Source organism: Sceloporus occidentalis, unplaced genomic scaffold (genome assembly GCF_023333645.1).
Source record: "Sceloporus occidentalis isolate IW3139 unplaced genomic scaffold, rSceOcc1.0.p SCAF_1, whole genome shotgun sequence".
NCBI classification, from domain to species: domain Eukaryota; kingdom Metazoa; phylum Chordata; class Lepidosauria; order Squamata; family Phrynosomatidae; genus Sceloporus; species Sceloporus occidentalis.
In genome coordinates, this window is record NW_028316981.1 from 222,672,406 (window position 1) to 222,690,890 (window position 18,485).

Sequence of the window (18,485 nt, forward strand, 5' to 3'; positions counted from 1 at the left end):
AAACAAACCCAAGATTACAAATGCAGCTTCTATACAGACCTAGTTAACCAGTGAGCCTGCATTGGTTGGTGCTCTGTGTGGAATGTAGAAGACCAGGGTTTATGTCCACCTGGTATGCAGAATGAGTTTTCCAAGACATGTCTACTATGGATTCCCCCCCCCCTTTTTTTTTTTTTTCTTTTGCTTTATTCCTTCCCATTTTTGTCCATGCCATCTTTGTGTCATTTGCACTCACAGGTACACACACATACTCTGTGGTGACATTTTGTCTTCTCCCTCTAGGTGCGGCTGATCCTGGGGAAACAGTAGCAGATGAAAAAGGTAAGCATGTGTTTTGCTGCACATGATGGACATGTTGCCTCTAAGGCAGGAACAGACACTTTGACATGCTACCGTCGTCTTTGAATTGGTTCTTTGATGCAAGTCAGAAGATTGCTTAGCTTTCATATCAGGGCAAGAAGACTTGATCTTGCTGAGACTGTAACTTAAGCAGAAGTAAATATTCAGACATATCAAAATTCACCCTAATGTGGAGTTTTCTTAAAGTTTGAATTTATTTTCAGAATGTTAAAGGTTATGTCAGCATTTGAAATTCAAAAGCATTAGAATTACAGTCAACTGATTGTAAGCAGTCATCACACATGCTGGAGAATCTCATGTCAGATGTCAAAATTGAACACCAGTGCATGTCAGGCATCAAACATTTGTTAAATTTAATATGTTGTGGTGCAGAGCCATAATTGATTGTCAGACCACATTCTACTAAGTATCACATGTCAAACATTTTACTGGATAAAGCAAATGGCATTGATTGTCACACAAATAGTCAATAACTGCTCTGCTTATGCCCAGTGAATTTGTGGTACATGTGTGACACAACACAAAGCTGTGGAACAGGTTTCAGAAACAAACCTGGCAGTCCATGGTGCATGAGACCAAATTAATTTCCTTCTGCCTTTGCCTTTATGGGAAACAACAATGCTGTAGCCCATTTTGTACAAACATTTTCCTGTTTTATTTCCAGCTGATGGTCCAACAACTTCTCCTGGTAAGTTTTCTTTTGCTTCTCATTCTTTTCTGCTCCAGTGTGTCCTCCCCCATTCAATCAATATTAATTACCTTGAATGGCTTAATTTTATTCATTGGTAGTATGCCCTTGATCTGATTTCACATCTTCCAGGCACTGCTTTTAACACAACTTAAGATATACAATAATTCATCCCTTCTCTCATTTGTTTATATATTAAAAACATATCCTGCTTTCCTAGCCATAGTATTAGTTCATGAGAGTTTACAACATCTTACAACAAAACAGTACAGTCAACCCTTTATATCCATGGATATTTTTATCCACGGATTCAAACATCCACATTTTGAAAATACTTTTAAAAAATTCCAAAAAGCAACCCTTGATGTTGCTGTTTTATATAAGGGACGCCATTTTACTATGCCATTGCATTTAATGGGACTTGAGCATCCATGGATTTTGATATCCATAGGAGGTCCGGGAACCAAGACGCAGTGGATACCAAGGGCTCACTGTACAACAAAATATTATTAAGCATAATCAAGTGATAAATCAACAATAATTAAAAAAAACAATAAAAACAGAGCAAGAAAGATTACAAGTAGCAAACCTGGGCAAAGTTACTATTTGATTACCACTCCCAGAATCCTATGCTGGCAAGGTTGTTTCTGGAGATTGTAGTCCAAAAAAGTTGCTTTCTGAAGTTCTGGAAAGTGAGCAAAAATGGGGAGCAGCTAAACTTCTCTAAGTGAATACTCCACAATCTGTCTTGATTAGAGGTGGTCTTTCTTTCATTCTCATAGATGAAACATCTGACAGATCAGATCAACAAGAAGGGGATCAGAAGAGGGGCATATCCTCATGAAGAATAGATTCCTGTGACAGACACCATACTCCCAGATCAATTCGAACAAGGTGATCAGATGTCCACCTTTTCCAGGACATTTCCTACATTTCACCCTTCTGTCCAGGAGGAATTCCAAAATGTCCTTTATTTTGAGCCAAAGAAGCATTAATTTACATTTATATGAGTGCTTTTAGCTTTTATTTGGCCATGTCCTCCATTGTTCTGGAACATCTTACATTTTGAGGGCCTTGTCTTCCTTTGCGATGAGGACATCTGGTCACCTTGACTTAGAACTTTAAAGGCTCTAAGGCCCAGGACCTTGATTTGGGAGAGGAAACAAATAGCCAGTTGACAGTAAAACTGAAAAAAAACCTCAACAGTTTGACCATAAACCAGTTAACTGCTAGCTAACTAGTAGCAGCATGATAGATCAACTTCTGTTCTTGTTTCAAGGATAGGCCAGGTAGAAAGGAATGTAATAGTCTACCCTGGAGGTAGTCTGGTCATGAATGATTGTGGCCAGGCCTAAATTTTTCAGGGAAGTATGCACCTAACAAACCAGACTCTTGATCACTGTCATTACCTCAACATCTAACAGCAGCTCTAGATCAAGGGGTAACACCTCAAACTGCAAATCTATTTACAGTGCTCCCTTGCTTTCCACAGGGGATCCGTTCTGGACTCCCCCACGTAAAGCAAATTCCGCCTATGCTCTAGTCCCATTTAAATTAATGGGGCTCGTGCACATGGTGGCATGCATCCCATTAGTCCCTATGGGACACACCGCCCCTTCTCTCCATGCAGCTTTCAATGTATGTTGAAAGCCGCGTAATGCGCACCCACGTATGACACAGGTGCACTGCACTTTAGGGAGAGCATAGCCACAGTCTAAATATCTTTCCTGAATTCCCAAGATCTGCTGAACAACAGACCACTCATCTCATCTGGATTAAATGGCCTCTTGATTAACCATCATATATATGAGTCAAAGGAGCTTATCACATTAATTTTAAAACCATCTCAAGCACCCTGGGCCCCTAGGACCTAGGGATGGAGACAAGGATTATCGCATGCTAAATCGCCACCTAATTGCCACCCACTGTCAGCCTGGGCTCCAGATGCACTTCAACAGCACTTTTTAGAAGCTAGAAGGCTTCTGACTGCAAAAAAGTGCTGGCGGAGTGCAGGTGGAGCCCGGCTTGGACCCAGGTTAATGGCGGGCAGTGATTAGGCAGCGATTTAGCATGCGATAATCCCCGGCTCCATCATGTATCCCGGCTCCAGCCTGGGACATTTGAGATGGTTTTAAAGTTCATGTGATAATGTGAAGTCAAAGGCTTTCATGGCCGGCATCCATAGTTTTTTGTGGGTTTGAGAACATGGCCACATAGCCCAACAAACCCACAAAAAATTATTCATGTGATAAGCTCCAGATAAAGCAAGGGTGGGCAGAAGGTAGACTGAAGTTTGTCAGTGGGCAGTCAGCCATTTTCTGGTAGACCATCACTAGTAATTAGTATTCTTATAAAGGATGGTGGAGTAGACAGAACTTTTTTCTGACTCCACAAGTTTATTCTTACATTTCTGAGTAACCATGCAAATTCAGGAAGAAAATAACACACTATTTTGTGCCTTCACCATTAATAATTAATCATTTTCCACACACCCCACTGTTGAGTTTTCCAATGGTAACACATTTCAGCAGCATACCTGCAACCTCCCAGATTTTCTTTGAAAACAAGGCATTGGGAAGATTATGCCTTACTTTAAATCAAATCGATGCTCTCAGAAGCCTCCTGGAAGCAATTCTGTTTTTTTTAAAAAAACATATGCTCCTCACATGCCTTTTTTTCAAAAGAGATCTCAGGTAGATTGCCACTATCCCATTGAAATCTGGTGGCATAATAGCAAACTGGGCAGTGTGGTGACAAGGTGCAGCTCCTGGCAGGTTCAGTTGGATCAGTGTGTCTTGCTCACCACTGGAGGTTGCCGATTCTTGCTTTGAATGATGATAAGTCATGTGAGCCTCTTGCTTTGTAAATTAAAAAAAAAAACTTTGATGAATCACAAGGATACATACTAGTAAGGGGCCTGACCCCAGAGTAGGGCATCCAGAATTTTGAGTTTGAATTCTCATTCAGCTATAAAACCCACTGGGTATTGTTGGATCAGTTACTGTCCAGATCCAGAGGGAGTAGGAATCTCCTCAAGTTTCTTGAAGGAAAGGTTGATATACTATAAATATATCAAGAGATGGCTTTGATCCTTCCAGGCTTTGTGTATGAGTTATCCATCTGTTCGGTGATGAGGTGCTGCTCCAGTGCTGTATTAATATGGATATCATTAGCTTTGAGCATCTCTAAAGATTAACTCACAAAACAGGGTGAGGCTAGGATTTCAGGCCCATTCATAGTTGTTCACAGGTGCTATGTTACATATCATTGTATGGATACTTCATGAAATTGGGTCCAGGTTCCTTACAGGATCATCTCCTTCTGTATAATCCACCCTGTATACTTAGGTCCTCTGTGGGATATTTACTTCAGTCAGCCAAGACTGGGTTGGCAACAGTCAGCTGAAGGACTTTTTCTTCAGCTGCCCCTAAACTGTAGAACGGCCTGCCAGAAGAGATACAACAGCTGTCCGAATTCAAAACAACACTAAAGACCAGTGTCTTCTCGCAGGCCTCTCCAGATTATTTTTAAATTGTGAATTTTAAATGTGGATTGTTTTAATACATATATGTCTTATTTGTTCTTTTAAACTGATATGTGTTTTTGACAGATGTTGTATATTTGTTAATCTGTTGTTCCCCTTCTCAGTCCATAGGCAGAGGCAGGTAAGATAACAACAACAATTCAATTAACACTACATCACTCTTCTGGCACTACAAAACTAGTGTGCCAGCTATGCCCGCTGAGAGCCAGCGTGGTGTAGTGGTTTGAGTGCTGGACTATGACTCTGAAGATCAGGATTTGATTCCCCACTCAAACATAAAAACCCACCCTGGGCAAGTCACACGCTCTCAGCCTTAGAAGATGGCAATGACAACCCCCTCTCCTGAAGAAACTTGCCAAGAAAACCCTATGACAGCTTCTCCTTAGGATCATCATAAATCCAAAATGACTTGGAGACACACAACAACAACAACAAAGTTATGCCCACTCCTTGAGATGTCAGATCTGGCCACAGTACCACATGCCTTGATTTCATCCTGTTTGGATTACTGTAATGTAGTCTGTGTGGGACTGCCTTTGGAAACTTCAGCAGCTTCAAAACACTTCAGTTAGTTATAGGGAGTACTGTATATAATTCCCTTGCTGAAACTACTTCACTGACTAACCATCCATTTCCAGGCAGAATTCAAAGTGCTGGCTACCCGAGCCAGGTGCGGGTTATCTGAGCCTACCTCAATTTTGCCATCTTCAGGGGAGGGCTTTCTCTCAGTCCCACTACCATCATAGGTATGACTGGTGAGGACCCAGGAGAAAGCCTTTTTGATGGCTGCTGCCAGGCTATAGAAATCTCTGCCAAGGGAGGCTTGCCTGGCCCCCTCTTGATATTCTTATGTAAATGGGTATTCAGCTTTTAACTGGTTCAGGTGTTTAACAGGTGTGTTGGGTTTTAATGTGTAAACAGTTTAATGTGCTTTCAGCTGTTCCAAATTAATGTTTTTAAGTGGATTGTATTTAATGCGTTTACATTTTTTTATTTTTTGTGTGTGTGTATTTTAGACTGTTTTGGCTTTATTATTTTACCATATGGCATAAGCCAATTTGGGTCCCATATGAGAGAAAAGTGGGGTATAAATTAAATAAATAAATGTTGCTATTGGTTCACAACAGAACGTAAGAAGAACCCTGGTAGACTGGACCAAAGGTCTATTTGTCTAGTCCAAGGGATGAGCATCTTGTGATCCTCCCAGTGTTGTTTGACTGCAACACTTGCCATCCCCACCGTGCTGGCTAAGGCTAATGGAAGTCACAGCATCAAGCAACATTGGTGGGGCCCAAAGTTTCCCATCCCCGTCCTAGTCCCCTTTCCCACATTGATCAACCAGATGTCTTTGGGAAGCTCAATAACACAAAAACCATGAAGGCTGGGAGCCTTCTCCCACTTTTGTTTCCCACTGTTCAGAAGTATGTTGCCTCTGATGGGTGAAAGTAGAATATAATCATCATGGCCAGTAGCCATTGGTACCTGAATCCTAAATGAATTTTTCTAATTGCATTTTCAAGTTGTCTAAATTTATGTCAATCAGCATGCCTTGTAGTAGCAAATCCCACAGCAGAACTATGTGTTGTATAAAGAAATACTTCCTTGTGCCTCCTACCACTAAGCTTCATTGGATGGCCCTAAGTCCTAGTTGGTTCTCTACTCACTTTCTCCTTTGCCCTGTATAATTTTATAAATCACTTTAATACCCTGCCTCCTAGTTGCTGTTTTTCTTTTCTAAACCAAAAAGCAATTTCCATTACCTTTCCCACATATGGGAGGTGCTTGAGGCCCCTTATAATATTGGGTACCCTTCTCTGCCACAATCTCATTTTGAAACATCATGAACTAAGCTGTGCACAGTGTTCCAAGTGCGATTTGAATAAGCATTTTACAATACTGTATTACTCACTTCATTTTCAGACTCCTTCTTAATTCTCTGTTAATATACAAGCCACCTTTTTCACTACAGCCACACACAATGGGTTGACCACTTGCCTTGAGGAGTCCACTATGATCCTAGGCCCTTCCTCTTACTCTGTTCTATTAGAAGCTGTCCCATGATCTATCACTAATTCCCCCTGCAAAGAACTCTACCTTAAACAACTGCTTATTTATTCTTTTAGCAACAAATCTGCTATTCCAGCATTCTGGGTTTTCTGAAATTTTTTATTTTATAGTCTGGTTCAGCTGAGAAAAATACTCTGCAGAAAATAATGTTAATAGCATGGAATTTCAGAGTGCAAGAAGAAAACCATATAAATTATTACAAGCCAGTTCTAATTTTCATAAGTGTGTTGGGTAGGAAAATGCCCATCTGGTTTTAATATGATCTCTTGGCAGCCACTTTTGGTGAGTCTCCTTCCAATTGATTTAACTACCTCACAAAGTCCAGAAAGGTCAGTAGCATTAGCATGTCTCTTCTTTCTTCCAGAGTGCCACGAAGAGCAATTTCCATGCACACGTCTGTACTCAGTACGCAAGCCTGTGAAGCAATGCATCAGTTACTTGTGTGTCACCAGGTAAGGGAGAAGAAGCCAAGTGGTTTGTGGCTTCCGTTGTCAAACCATGTGATCGTCTTCGATCAGATTACATTGCCTTCTGTTTCAGTTTATTTTTCATTTGCCAATCAGTTTGGGGTTTTGTTTTGGGTTTTTTTTTTTTTTTTGGATACACAGCAAAACTACAAACAGAACCAAAACATATCACTCAACAAATGAGCCAGTCTTAAACTACTGTAAGTAAATTCAGACTACAGAAGATCACTTTTAAGAGGACATGCACAATTCAAGTTTTGCTCGTCGTTTTTCATTAGTAATGAGTCAACATCAGCAGGTCAGAATGGAGAGGATCTAGCAAGGTGACAAATGGACAAATGATGTCATGTCAGAAACAGACCCATCAAAAGTGACTTTTCTTAAGAGGTAGAATTCAAAAATATAGCTGTGTTACTCTGTAGAATCCGTATTTAGAGAGACCTTGTAGCACCTTTGAGACTAGCTGAAATAAAGAAGTTGGCAACATGAGCTTTCATAGACTAAAGTCTACTTCCTCAGATGCTTTCTTTCTTCAGAGGAAAACACCAAATCATAGATGATGAAGATCTTGTGGGACTCCAGCTCCAATATCAGAAGATGTGGACATGATCAGCCACTACATGCCTCCAGCTCCAGAAAAACTGAGCTCTGCATAAATAAGGCCCTATCTGCATGCACCAAATAAATCGGCCTCTCTTATTTTCTCGATGGGGAGTTGGTATGACGCAGTGCCCAGTCCCAGAGTCTGGTATGAACAGTCCAGATGATGTCTGGTCTGTTCAGCACCGAAACCGGGATATTATGTCGTTAATCTGGATTTTAAAAAAAACAGCAGCTCCAGATCATCCCAGAGGATCCAGTGCCCTCTGTTCTGATGCTGAGCAGCTGTTTGTACAGTTTGTGTGTTCTGCTGTGCCATCTGGCACAGCCACCGTAGGTTGCTTTGCCCTGAGGTTAGAATGAGGTGCCCAGCCATGTGATCAAGACTTGGCACCTTGTGTGGCAGCAGCCATGCCAGGTGGAACAGCAGGACACACATACAGTTGTCTGGTGTTGGAATGGAGGGCCAAAGTAATGGGGGGAGATCATGGCAGCTCTGGGGCCAGCAACCTCTGAGCTATCCCTAGAGTATCCTGGCCAGTGCAGAGGCTCTTGAGGAATGAAACAATTTTCACCAGTTGAAAGCTGTTCAGGTTTTCATTTGGTCTGGGCAGGATCTGGGGGACAAAGCTACATCTACTCCAAGTTGAAATCTGTTAATTGGTGGAACTAAACAGGTTCTAGCACCTCTGTGTAACTTACTTGGTTGTCCTTGCTTCTTATTCTGACTGATACTCATGCTACTTATTATTATTATTATTATTATTATTATTATTATTATTATCTCCTTGAATCCCACCCTTAGACTCCTCCTTTGTGCCTGACCTCCACTTCTCTTCAAATCCCTTCATTCTGGTGTGATAGCCAGGTGACAGCACAGTTCATCTGGGGCTTGACCAATTCCTAAGCTTTACTTTAGTTTTCCTTGCCCGCTACTGAGGGACCAGGCCGGGACTAACCTAGCCTCCAGAAACATTAAATGGCTATGTATCTGTTGCAAGAGAGTGCAGGATGGAATTGTGAAGTTCCACTCATGTTCTTCTGGTGAGCTTCCCATGGATAGCTGGTTGGCCACCGTGTGAGCAGAATGCTGGACTGGATGGGCTCTTGGTTTGATCTAGAAAGTCTCTTGTTATGGTCTTATAACTCTCTGCTTCTCTATTCTAAAATTTACTAGTTGCTTTTCCTCCTATGGTGTGTTGAGTTGGGTTCTGATTAGCAACCATTGGGAACCCTCACCACCATGAATATTTAGTCCATTTTAAAGCTATCCAAGTTGACAGTGTGACCACATCTTGTCACAGCACATAGCAGTAGGAAGTACATTTCTATACTGCTTATCAGTACACTTAAGCACTTCCTAAGCGGTTTACAATGTGCAAGCCAATTGCCCTCAACAAGCTGGGTAGTCATTTAGTGACCTTGGAATGATGCCAGGCTGAGTCTGGCTAGTATTGAACTCACAACCTTGTGGTCTGTGATGAATGACTGCAGTATAGGCATTTAGCCACTGCATTACCAAGGCATAATTTAACTATGCATTGTGCAAAAAAGTACATCCTTTTACCTGTCTTTAGTTTCCTCTTTTCTCTCACTTCCAACATCCTTTCACTGCTTTCTTACTCAAAAAATGCTCAAATGGACCTCAGCTTCTCTTCCTGAAAAATTGTTCTGGATTCATTTACGTAGATTTGTATGTAACCTCTAAGTAGGTCTTAAGGTCATCTTTGTCAGCAATGTCCTCTGCACAAATTATTTGCCTAGATCAGTTTTAGGTTCTCATGGGCTTTTGCTTCTGCTTTTTTCTGTCTTCTCCCCAACCCGCAATTATTTCTGATGACAGTATCCGTCGGACGTACATGATAAATAAGGAGATCTGCTCTCGTATTGTTTGCAAAGAGGATGAAGCCATGCAGGGTGAGTAAAGCTGACAAGGGAATGTCAGTGGACATGCTGACTGGGGGTTTCTGGGAACTATGGTCCAACAAAGTAACTTTCCAAACAATGCAAAGACCAGTAGAATGTAAAGGAGTAGGTAAAGCTGAGCTGTTCATCAGGAAGACTCATTTCAAAACTTTCCTCTGCTTTCAATTTGCTAGATGATCTCAGAGGCCAACCTCCTTTTCTTGGCCCTAGTTCACCATCAGCTGTGTGGATCCAGTAATTTATAAGTAAGAATGAATTTGCTCCACTGTTCTCAAAGAACAATAGTTCAGTTTAGCAGCAGTATTGTTCTTATCATCATCTACATAAAGCTTGACAATGGTCTAGTCTTGTCATGTTTATGACCCCTGTAATACTTAAAACAACTTTGCAACCTGGATCTCTTAAAAATTATTGTAAGCCACCTTGGGTCTCATTTTGGGAGAAAGGTGGGATATAAGTACAAACAATCAGTCAATCAATTAATGTCTATCTTATTTGAATTTAGCTTACTCCCAAATAATCTTGCAACTGCAGTAACTATAATACTATGCTTAGAATATATGGATACAAGTTTGATTTTATTTGCAAATTTGCAGAATCTGAGTAAGTGGCATTCTGCTTATTATGCCCCCACTGCTCTCTCTCTCTCTGTCTTTTAAAGAAGATAAATTTGTGAATGGAAAATGGTGCAGGAGGAAAGGAGGGGCTTCATAACCCCATATATTAACCCTAATAATTGGCTGTAATTCAATCGCTATCCCAACAAATATAGACTCGTTGAATCAATGGGTATTTCAGTGGTAACCCCATGAAGTCAGTGTGTCTACTCTACTTTGGATTAACAATTGGATATAGGCCTTTGTTTCTGCACTCCATCTGTTCCCCATGCAGGGCTCCCAAATGGCAAGGTTGTAATGTGGCACTGAATACTGTACTAAGAATTCCACGAACTGCCATCATTATGTTCTCCAATTTGGTCATGACTTAATTTAATTATCTGTGCACATATCATGATAGTAGTAAATTTAAGGAACCAGTGTAGTGCAGTGATTTGAGCAATGGGCTGTGTCTGTGGAGACTAGGCTTTGAAACCCCAATGGATCATGGAAATCCACTGAATGACCTTGGGCAAGTTATATTTTTTCAGTCTCAGAGGAAGGCAAAGGCAAAACCTGTTCTGAATAAATTCTGCCAAGAAAACCCAGTGATAGGTTTGCCTTAGGGCCACTATAACTTGAAAATAACTTGAAGGCACACAACAGCAACGGAAAGTTGAGCTGCTTATTGAATTATTGGTCTTCTCTCTCTCTCTTTTCCCCTCCTCTGGTTCATTTCTAGATGAGCTCTGCCGCCAGTTGGCTGGTCTGCCCCCACGCCGCCTTCGCCGCTCTGGTCATTCTCAAGGACCACTCTGCCGGCGGTCTAAGAACCAACAGCAGAAGGCTTTTGATGCCCAGTGACCAAGAAATTATAGGGAAAACAAGGAGGAGGAGGATCCACCAAATAGTTCCACTGCTGAAACCCAACATAGGTTTGCCTTCTTCTCACAACCTCCTGTGTTGAGAGGTGCTCCATTGCTGGGAGCTTCCTTGCCTGCATCTCACTGGTGGCACCTGATGTCACCTTTGAGATGGGATGCTAGCATCTTGTGTTCTTGCTTCTGCATCATGCTTGCCTCAGGGCCAGTTATATAAGCCCTGTTCTTACATATACATACATACATACATACATATGTGTATACACAATTGGTGGGGCAGGAGCTCATGATTGACCTGCCCTAGTAGTTGGCTTGTATCTGCCTTCTCGAGAGCCAGTTTAACTACAGACAGTGACTGCCACGAAACGTGAGATATATATATATCAGTGCACTTACATTCCAACTTATGTAGAGCTGTTAAAGCACAGTATTTAGCCCTGTAGAATAAAGGGTCTGATATTGGATTTAGGAAGCCCAAAATCTACTGTACTGCTATGTCTAATGTACATAAGTGAACCAGTCTGGAGGCATGGTGGTCAGAATCCCACCAGCCTATCCCCTGAGGAGCAAGTGTGCCTTAAGCCATGGGCTGGCAGGACTAAAGCAAACTATCCTTGTCTCAGGAATGAGACGAGGATGGAGGCACAGCACACTGAGGTCTTGGAATTGCTCAGCTCAGTTTCTCATTCAGCTTTTTTGCACATCCTACTTAAACTTCTGAGGCACAAATAGCATCCACTTGAGAAATCTGTTTAAGACAAGAGAGTCCATAAAATGCAAAAGGAGACTGATCTCCTGAGGAGGGGAGATTGAAGAGACTGCACATTAAGGCCTGATTGCACTTGAACATGAGAGAACTACAGGAGAAGAATAAGAATGCGCTCTGAGCTCTATTTGGCAGTATGAATGCCCCCCCCCCCCCACAGTGCATAGTAAGAGGAGATAAAGAGGCTGTACAGACAGGCAGCGGGATGCCACCCCTTTTTGCGCTGAATTGGACTGCGGCCTTCAGAAGCAGCAAAAAGAAACTGCCCCAAGCGGCTCCTTATTTGCACCTTGGGAGGGGCTTCATAAGCACCGCGGTGTGGCATTATGATGCCCCTTCCAGGCTGTGCTGTTTGGGCACTGCGCCGGAGGTCATCATGACACACTCTGTCTAGAAGGGTGCCCGGGTGGTGGCGTAAGGGCTTGGAGCCTGCGGACACTCGGCCTTCATCCCACCCACAGGCCAGCACAAAGTGCCGGTCTGTATAGCCCCAAAGTCCTGTATGTCTCTTCATAGATTCATTTGATTAGATCACCATTGATTTCTCATCCCAGCCATTGAGAATGACCACCACATACTTCTTTTGATGAAGAAGACAAGTCAAGGGTGTGAAGGAAATCCTAACTTTGTGCCAGAGTAAACAGAAATTCCATTGCTACTGGCATCTACGCTGCAAACTCAGGTCGGAAGTAGGCATTTGTTAAATTTTAAACCCAAATGCAATTACTGCTGTCTTGTGGTAGTCCCTTCATAGTACCATACAGTTTCAGGGGCAGCCAAAGCTCCATAGTACCGATACGAAGGGTGTAAAGAATACTTGCCAATTTTCTTATCCTTAGTGAGAAGGACACCTTGTCAAGAAAATGGTCAATCACCACAAGATTTTTTTAAAATTGTATATGAAAAAAAATCTGTTTGCACAAGAAACTTGGACTTTATGCCCCAAATGTACAAAATATTTTGCTTAAAATACACGTTAGTTTGCTAGAAATGATGTCTTTGCACAATTTTTGAACAGTTTTAAGGTTTGTGCAAACAATATATTTTTGGAGGAGGGAATATCCTGAATTTTTTTAAAAATGAAAAATGCAACCCCCCCCCCCCCCACCCTCTTGTAATGTCAGCCAGCAGGGGGAAATGTTTTTGGAATTAGTTTTCTTTATATGTGAGAATGAAATAAATGAAGGTGGACATCTGTAGTAGATACAAATCTCAGGAATGATACAATCTGTGCCCTTCCCTCCACAGAGATGCCAAGGCCTGCTTATATGAACTAGTGATAATTCTGACAGATGGGTTCTGGCACCACCAGTCAAAACGCACTGCCTTTCCCTCCTTAATTGATTATTTTGTTGTAAGAAAAAGGATAGAAAAAGATGGAAGGGAGTATTGTGCATGTCCCCCTCCGTCAAAGTATGCTGTAGGATGACTACATAAGAAAAGCCTCTTAGAGCCCGCCCCTAGTAGTAAAATTTATTCGGTCACTGACCAATACAAAAATCGATAAAATAATAAATGCACAGTACAGTTATTAAATATTGTTAAAACAATTTCAGATACAATTTCAGATCAGCTACAGACATTTCAGTTTCGGTCAACCAGTTGGGGCGTAATTTGCATACAATATAGCAAAATTTTGCTACCTTGCGAACAACATTTGGTTTCCGATTGATTATCCAGAAGATAACATAAATAAAAAGTGTCAGTATGACCAGGGTATTTATTTAGGAGAGGAGTAATCCACTGATGGCGAATGTCTTTATAAAATTGACAGTGCAAAAGAACATGTCGTTTCAATAACACCACCATTGCACCGGCAAAGCCGAGATTGAGAAGGTGTTTTCCTATACTGTATCTTCCTTCTAGCACTGCTGTTGGGTGAGCATTAAATCGAGCTAAAGATAAAGCTCTCCTAAATTTAGGTATTGTAACATGAAATAGATAAGCTGGAGAAGAGACCAACATTTGATTCACCACTATATGCCTAGGGAAAGCAGCAATTTCCATCTGGCCTTCAATGTCTAAGATTCTTTGTTTAATAGCCGATTTTGCTTGATCTATTTCTAGCTTTAGAATGGTATCCCTGAAAAGTCCTAGGAAATTCAATTTCTTGATTATAGCTATTTCCCAAGAGGATTTATGAGTGTCTGCCAGGATTAACTGGGCTAATCCTCCAGGATTTTTATTTAATTTAAGCCAGCCCACCCCTAGCAATGGGCTCCCGTAATTCATTCCCTGTAGCTGGAAATGGACAGTAGTTTGCAAAAGTGTTGAGGAGGGTATTGAAGAGCCTGATGACATGCATGATCACTTACTGTGTTCCAGCATTGTCTTTAGCCAGATTTTAAAAAAGAAATTGTAGTTGGTTTGAAGAGAGATAACTGAGGACAGAAACAATAAGTTGGCATACATAAAAGACAGTTTGTAAATCTGTGTTGACTATTCTGACTCTCCAGGGCCTTAGGGTGTGGTTCTCCTCTCCCCCAAGCCTTGCTGCCGTTTTAACAAGAGATTGTGCACTGGACCTTCAGAATGCAAAAGCATGTGTTCTTGTCACTACACAAAAAGGCTCTCTCTCCATTTTTCAGATGCTTGGCAAAAACAGCAGCAATTGTTTGTTTTCGGCCATACTATACCTCAATGTGATGCTCTTCATTTATTTCTTGGAAAGCTTAGAGTTCCTTTGCAAAAGCCCTTCCTTGCTCTCATACATTAAATATCTGCAGTGCTGATAGTACCTTCTATTTTTAAAGAGCAGAGCAATTTTCACTGCATTTAATTTATAATCTAGGCACCTGTGTGTTTGCCTGATGGCTTCTTCTCTTCCTCTCCCCTTCCAAATTGCTAACATGGATCAAAAGTGACCCATGCTGCCACCTGCTGCTGGACACTTAAATCTATATAATGTGTTGTGTTAATTTACAAACAACTGAGAGCACTTAGAGAATTGCGGTATGCTTAAAGCATTACAGAACATCCCTAATCCAGTTGTGTCAATTTGAACTATTTACAATGAATGAGGCATTGGGTTGGGTCTCGTGCGAAGAGAAGCCCTTCATTCAGAATGTAAAAATCTGTTAAGATCAACTGTGCTGAGTGTGGGCAAGTTAATGAATGAAAGTCTGATGTCTGTGGTTTAGCTGGATGTTCACTAGGATGTTCCTTTCCACTGGCCAGTTTCATCATGAACAGGAACAGTGCAACAGGATTACTAATCCACATTCTCTGCTAGCATAAGACAATTTTCTTGGATTGTACCATGTGGCAATATGTGCTAGTGGTTTCACACAGGGTGAATGGTATAGTATAGGATAATACATATGCAAGATCCATAGCTATTCAAGCCTATCTGCATTTGAACAGCAGGAAATGAATATCAAAAAGCCATCCTTCCGTGGCTAACGTGCATTTGACTTTAACTGGACAATATTGCAAATGAGTGTTACAGACACAGACTGCTCCCAGCTGTCTCTCTTATGGCATGCACAATTATTTACATTTTTCTGTAGGTAAATGAAAGAAAAATGTTGTCCCATGGAAAGAAAAGAAGAAGCGTCAGAGGGAAACCAGTGCTATCATCTATTCCCCATGAAACATGGCTCAGGCAGCATTCCAGTAGAGCAAGAAGTAATGTATTTTCAGATGGTTCCAGGAAACAATTCTGACATAACACTTGCTCTTTTTGATACAATCATGGTCTTGTGAATGTGCTTATTACAATAGTGGACAGGCTCAGGCAGTTCAGATGTCCTTTTGATGGTCCCAGGACCCTCTGGGAGTCACACACGGATCCTCCAAATGAAAACAGATGTGACTAGAAGGTCATATCTATTTGCCTTTAAATCTGTTTCTGGAAAAAGAAATGGGGAGTGCCACACATTGGCTGGTATCCTGTTAATGGCATGTCCAGGTGCTAATCCACCTGGTGGTGGTGGGGGGGGGTGTCAGGGTGGAAGTTCTTGTTCTCTTCCAACCAAGTCCCACCTTGACTTACTATTTAGCTGCTGCAGCTAAACATGCCTATTTTATGGCTGGTGGAGAGTAGCTGCGGGGGCCATATGCAGAATGATTATATCATCTGCTGAGACATTTGGAGGACCCTGGCAGATCTCTGCAGTTGGTGTGATCGCTCTGTGTCTGGCTATGGGGATATAACCAGATGCTTCCATAATGGCTCTGCTCTCCACCAGCCATGGGATGCTAAATGGCCCAAACAAGGGAGGCTAAGTGACGGATGTGATGTACTGTACATATTCGACTATAAGTTGACCTCATGTATGTTCAGGGCAGGTTTGGGGGCCAAAACTACGTATTTTGATATGACCCATGGATAGATAAGTCAAGGGTAAAACATGTAACAAAGGATCTAAAGGATGAAGCAAAGGAAAACAATGCCACTAAGAAGTTACAAAATTCCAACAGACTTTACTGTTTGTGCTCACCCTAAATGTTGGATGGATAAGGGGGGGGGGGGGGCAGTACTTCCAGGAGAGATTACATTCTTGCCTTTCACTGGGGGATTCTACTTTTTAAAACAAGAGTTAAAGTATAGTACTTACACTGACTTGTGGATAAGTCAACTCAGGTTTTTTGAGTCAATTTTTGACTCAAATTTCTAGACTTATACATGAGTATATACAGCAGTTCTGCATGTTATACTGTGCCACGCAGGATCTCAGCCCATGTTTCAGAGCAGATTCTCCCCTCACCACAGATATATGATTCTTCTGGAGGGTCACTATGTAAAGAAATTGCTTCAGGGGGAGGGTTCCAAGGGGGTGCAAAAAATGGCATGGGGCACAAATGGTTTCTCCGCTGCTGTAATGTTTCAGGGTTGTGCCTCACACAACACTTGGCTTGCTCAACCTGTAATTTTGCAGTCTTCCATGAAGATGTGGGACGCAACCATTGCACACCTTAGATTGTCAATAGAAGAAGTCAGTAACAAGTAGTGGTTGCTCTCATGATACCCCCATACTAGTGTGAACAGGGAATGCTATTAAGAGGTTTAGCAAGTTCACACAATACAGGAATGACAATATCTCTCAGCACTTTACAGTTTCACTTTACAGAATCAATTGTTTCTACTGAAAACTCTTTGAGTTATCACCAAGTGGTAGGAAGGGTATATTTTTGACAGCTTATCCACACATGCAATTCAGTTCTAGATGCTAAAGTCAGTAAATGATGACCATGCATACATGATGCAGCCTGTAGATACTTTTAAAAACCGGCATGTTTCCATTTCTTTAGCAACACTGTTGATGGGCAGAAATTAAGAAGCCAAAGCTTTTCCTATCACTTTAGTCTCTTTGAAACAACACAGTTATAGTACTATGATTCCACCTTCACTGCCATAGTGACATTCTATGGAATCCTGGGATTGGATTCCTCTGGTATCTCAGCAAACTACAAACCCCAGGATCCCATAGGAGGCAGCCACAGTAGTAAATGGAGTTAAAGTGCTGTAATTGTCTGGTGTGGAAGATCTTTATCTGCATGTCTCTCTAGCAATTTTGATCCCAGGACCACTTTAATTCCTAAAGAGACATTTTTCAAACAGGAGGTGATCCAAATGTTGGCTTACAAGTCACTTCTAGTTGGAAGAATGGCTTCCAATGGACCTAAGATGGCCCAGAGAGGAGAGCATTTGGTGGACCTTCCCAAAAATGGGCTTGTGCAGCTTGCCAAGGTCCCCTGGGAAGTGTCAGTGCAATCCACCCACCTCCAAAAGTTGCCCTCCACTATTATAAATAATATGTATCTACTCCCCCTTTCATTTCCTCCTTTCCGCTTCCTTATACAACGATAGTCTTGGCATAGATCCGTGCCATAAGTTTTGAATCTGTTCCAAATGCTCAATACAGAATCAAATGTAAACACATATGAATGTATTCCATTGTTTATTGTACAACATAAAGGTATATAGAACTCCCATCCACACATTCTGAGAAAATACCAGATATTCCTCATGCTGCTTTACCGTTATACTTTATGGCCATGGAATGGAATTCCTAGGGGAAAAAACCCTATATGGATAATTTTATACATATATATATTTTTGGAATGTATACACCAATATATTAAAAGACAAACTGTGTTTCTATCACTCTTGTACCTGTGCATATTCTGGTCTGTATCTCTTTCTTCCATCTGGGTCTGCTTCATAGCAGGAACAAAATACTCATAAGATCTAGCATGTAGAAAAGTGTTTCCCCCCCTGGGCTGTGAGTTCCAGAAAACAGCAGCCAAAAGGTACAGTGGGCCCTTGGTATCCACTGGGGTTTGGAACCAGGATCCCCATGGATATCAAAATATGTGGATGCTCAAGTCCCATTAAATGCAGTGGGATAGTCAAATGGCGTCCCTTATATAAAAAGGCAAAATCAAGGTTAGCTTTTTGGAATTTCTATTATTATTATTATTTTAATAATTTCAAGTCATGGGTGGTTGAATCTGTAGATAAAGAATCAGTGGCTATGGAGGACCAACTGTAATCATTACAATCTCTGGTATGTGCATTAGGCAGTAATACATGTGAGACTCACAATAGGGAGCTAAATCCAAATGGCTGTATGTGTGATGCCTTT

General features: G+C 41.5%; 1 protein-coding gene across 1 annotated transcript; it reads left to right on the forward strand.

The window, feature by feature from the left end:
• Positions 1-114: 114 nt before the first annotated feature.
• On the forward strand, positions 115-17,984 carry MFAP5 (microfibril associated protein 5). Its single transcript, XM_089478313.1, has 6 exons — positions 115-139; positions 283-321; positions 1,025-1,048; positions 7,024-7,111; positions 9,570-9,643; positions 10,991-17,984. Exons 1-6 carry the CDS (start codon positions 115-117, stop codon positions 11,110-11,112), a joined length of 372 nt encoding a protein of 123 aa, XP_089334439.1. The 3' UTR covers positions 11,113-17,984.
• The last annotated feature ends 501 nt before the right edge of the window (positions 17,985-18,485 follow it).

Bases quoted from the DNA above. Each gene is read 5' to 3' on its own strand.
- MFAP5 (XM_089478313.1), top strand. From the start codon at position 115: ATGCAGAATGAGTTTTCCAAGACAT. The intron at 322-1,024 runs GTAAGCATGTGT...TTTTATTTCCAG, and splicing joins AACAGTAGCAGATGAAAAAG to CTGATGGTCCAACAACTTCT. The intron at 9,644-10,990 runs GTGAGTAAAGCT...GTTCATTTCTAG, and splicing joins AGAGGATGAAGCCATGCAGG to ATGAGCTCTGCCGCCAGTTG.